This window comes from Micromesistius poutassou, assembly GCF_964030765.1.
Source record: "Micromesistius poutassou genome assembly, chromosome: 2".
NCBI classification, from domain to species: Eukaryota; Metazoa; Chordata; class Actinopteri; order Gadiformes; family Gadidae; genus Micromesistius; species Micromesistius poutassou.
The window spans coordinates 23,661,831-23,664,821 of record NC_140272.1 but is presented as its reverse complement, the minus strand read 5'-3'; the positions used below and the strand labels follow the sequence as shown (position 1 = coordinate 23,664,821).

The 2,991-nt window shown below is 41.5% G+C and overlaps 1 protein-coding gene across 1 annotated transcript in view; it reads left to right on the top strand.

Annotated features, from left to right (window-relative positions):
• The window catches only part of cacna2d2b (calcium channel, voltage-dependent, alpha 2/delta subunit 2b), a 36,486-nt gene extending 33,924 nt beyond the window's left edge, over positions 1-2,562 (top strand). The window contains exons 37-38 of the mRNA XM_084463520.1: positions 1,302-1,384; positions 2,094-2,562. Coding sequence (XP_084319646.1) covers positions 1,302-1,384; positions 2,094-2,195 — 185 coding nt within the window. The 3' untranslated portion in view covers positions 2,196-2,562. The remainder of the gene's footprint in view (positions 1-1,301; positions 1,385-2,093) is intronic.
• The last annotated feature ends 429 nt before the right edge of the window (positions 2,563-2,991 follow it).

Genomic DNA, 2,991 nt, shown 5'->3' with positions numbered 1-2,991 from the left:
ATTGTGAAATTTTATAACTTGAGACGTCTCCAGTTTCATTTCTTAAGTAAGGCTATATTTGAGGGAAGGGTACTTTGTAATTCTCCTAGTGTGCAGAACTGTTGGCCAAACACGGATCTATAGAGGGGTGCTGCTGGGCAGGTACACACCGCCGGAAACACGCCTCGTAACCTCAGTTCCCCCGTGACATCGCTGCGATGCAGAGTGGGAATATCTGTTGAACATCCAATCTCTTTCTAACTAAACAATAAAACAAAAAACACTTTAAACAGCTGTAAACTACCCCGCATACCATTATCTACAGCTGTAAACTACCACACATACCATTATCTACAGCTGTAAACTACCCCGCATACCATTATCTACAGCTGTAAAGTACCCCACATACCATTATCTACAGCTGTAAACTACCCCACATACCATTATCTACAGCTGTAAACTACCCCGCATACCATTATCTACAGCTGTAAACTACCCCACATACCATTATCTACAGCTGTAAACTACCCCACATAACATTATCTACAGCTGTAAACTACCCCGCATACCATTATCTACAGCTGTAAACTACCCCACATACCATTATCTACAGCTGTAAACTACCCCACATAACATTATCTACAGCTGTAAACTACCCAACATTACATTATCTACAGCTGTAAAGTACCCCACATACCATTATCTACAGCTGTAAAGTACCCCACATACCATTATCTACAGCTGTAAACTACCCCACATACCATTATCTACAACTGTAAACTACCCCACATAACATTATCTACAGCTGTAAAGTACCCCACATACCATTATCTACAGCTGTAAACTACCCCACATAACATTATCTACAGCTGTAAACTACCCCGCATACCATTATCTACAGCTGTAAACTACTTCATAACATTATCTACAGCTGTAACCTACTTCATAACATTATCTACAGCTGTAAACTACGACACATAACATTATCTACAGCTGTAAACTACCACACATAACATTATCTACAGCTGTAAACTAGCCCAGATATCATTATCTACAGCTGTAAACGACCACACATTACATTATCTACAGCTGTAAACTAGCCCACATAACATTATCTACAGCTGTTTGGGTAGTCGACTCATCTAATGGTAAGTTAGCAAGTTAAACGTATGACCAAAAATGTACGAATATGCAGCCGAATCCAGCAGAAAGAGCGCTGTGAAGGAGAGCATTTAAATAACCTCAGTCCTTTCAGCAGGATGTCTCCAACAGTCAAAAGGCCCACTATCAGACGTACTCTGCCCTTTAACGCTCAAGCTCAGTCCGCGAGGAGAACCCGTGTGAAGTCCTGAGGGACGCCAGGTATCGCAAAGGCCCACCGAGCTGCTTCGACTACAGTGCCTGGGTGAGTACAGCTAAACCTCTCTGGAGTCTCTGAACACACCTGAACAGGTAAAACCCTTTCACAGTATGGGTCTCTGAACACACCTGAACAGGTAAAACCCTTTCACAGTATGGGTCTCTGAACACACCTGAACAGGTAAAACCCTTTCATAGTATGGGTCTCTGAACACACCTGAACAGGTAAAACCCTTTCATAGTATGGGTCTCTGAATAACACCTGAGTAAAACTATACCAGTATGGGTCTCTGAATAACACCTGAGTAGGTAAAACTATACCAGTATGGGTCTCTTAATAACACCTGAGTAGGTACAACTATCACAGTATGGGTCTCTTAATAACACCTGAGTAGGTACAACTATACCAGTATGTATCTCTATCTCTCTCTCGTAGCAGCCTGATTGAAGGCCTAGTGGTTAGGTTGGTGATGGGTGCAGCCTGACAGCTGGCTGCCCTGCAGGGGGTGATGGGGTAAGCTGTGCATAGGTCAAACACCGCGCTGTTCATCGGGAGGGAGAGAGCCTACCGTGCCTCACACTGAATTTTTGAGCCTCTGAATCGGAAACAGCTCACTATCGACGGGCATGTTAGATCTGGATTAGGGTTTCAATCCGGATGAAGTATGATAGAAATTAAAATCTGAAGGTGTTGAGACTGTTGAGAAAATGTTTGTCTCTCTTGTTTGAGGATGACGTCTGAATTTGTGTTGCAGGAGAACACGTCTGAGTGTGGTCACGGCCTCTCGCTGCAGTCCTCTCTCGGCATCATTCTCCTCTTTCAGTTAACTCAGAAAAGTATCGTTGATTTCTTCTGATATGATCGATCACTTCGGATACTGTTGATTTCTTCCGATTTGATCCTGAGGTCTGTTGTCCTCGAAAACTCTGACCAATTCCCGTCTGCGTCTTGTTTACCTGTTTTTACTCCAGCTCTGCTAGAACCGTACAGGGTCATACTGTGTATGACGCCCAGCCGCCCTCAGCTCTGTTTCAAATGATTAAAGAGACACATTCCTCTGATAAATGGATTTCATTTCACATTTATCAGATTGGTTTTAGTTGATGTCTTTTAATTGCTTCCACTTATATTTGGTATCTTCTAGAAGTGCTTCCATGTGTTAAATGAGCAGGCTTTAAGGAATGAAGTGAATGAGAGCGAAATATAAAGATATTACGCTCATTATTTTTGTGACATGCAGCTGTACATGTTGAATTGATTGCCTAAAACAATATGATACTAAACTTTGCATGTAGTCGCTTTTAAACAGTGCAATAACGCTATTATTATCCTGATGTTTTAATTGTTGTGATACCTTGGTGACCATCAATTAATGATTCATTAATTAATTTACAGTGTTATTAATTCGATTAATTAGCAAACAAAAAAGATCAGCCCATGTCTATATGTCGCCAGATTTTCTCTAAATGTATTCCATAACCCTAACCCTATACCTTCCCTAACCCTGTACATGTATACCCCAACCCTGACATGTACCTTAACCCTATACATGTATACCCTAACCCTATACATGTATACCCTAACCCTATACATGTATACCCTAACCCTAACACTATCCCTATACATGTATACCCTAACCCTATACATGTATA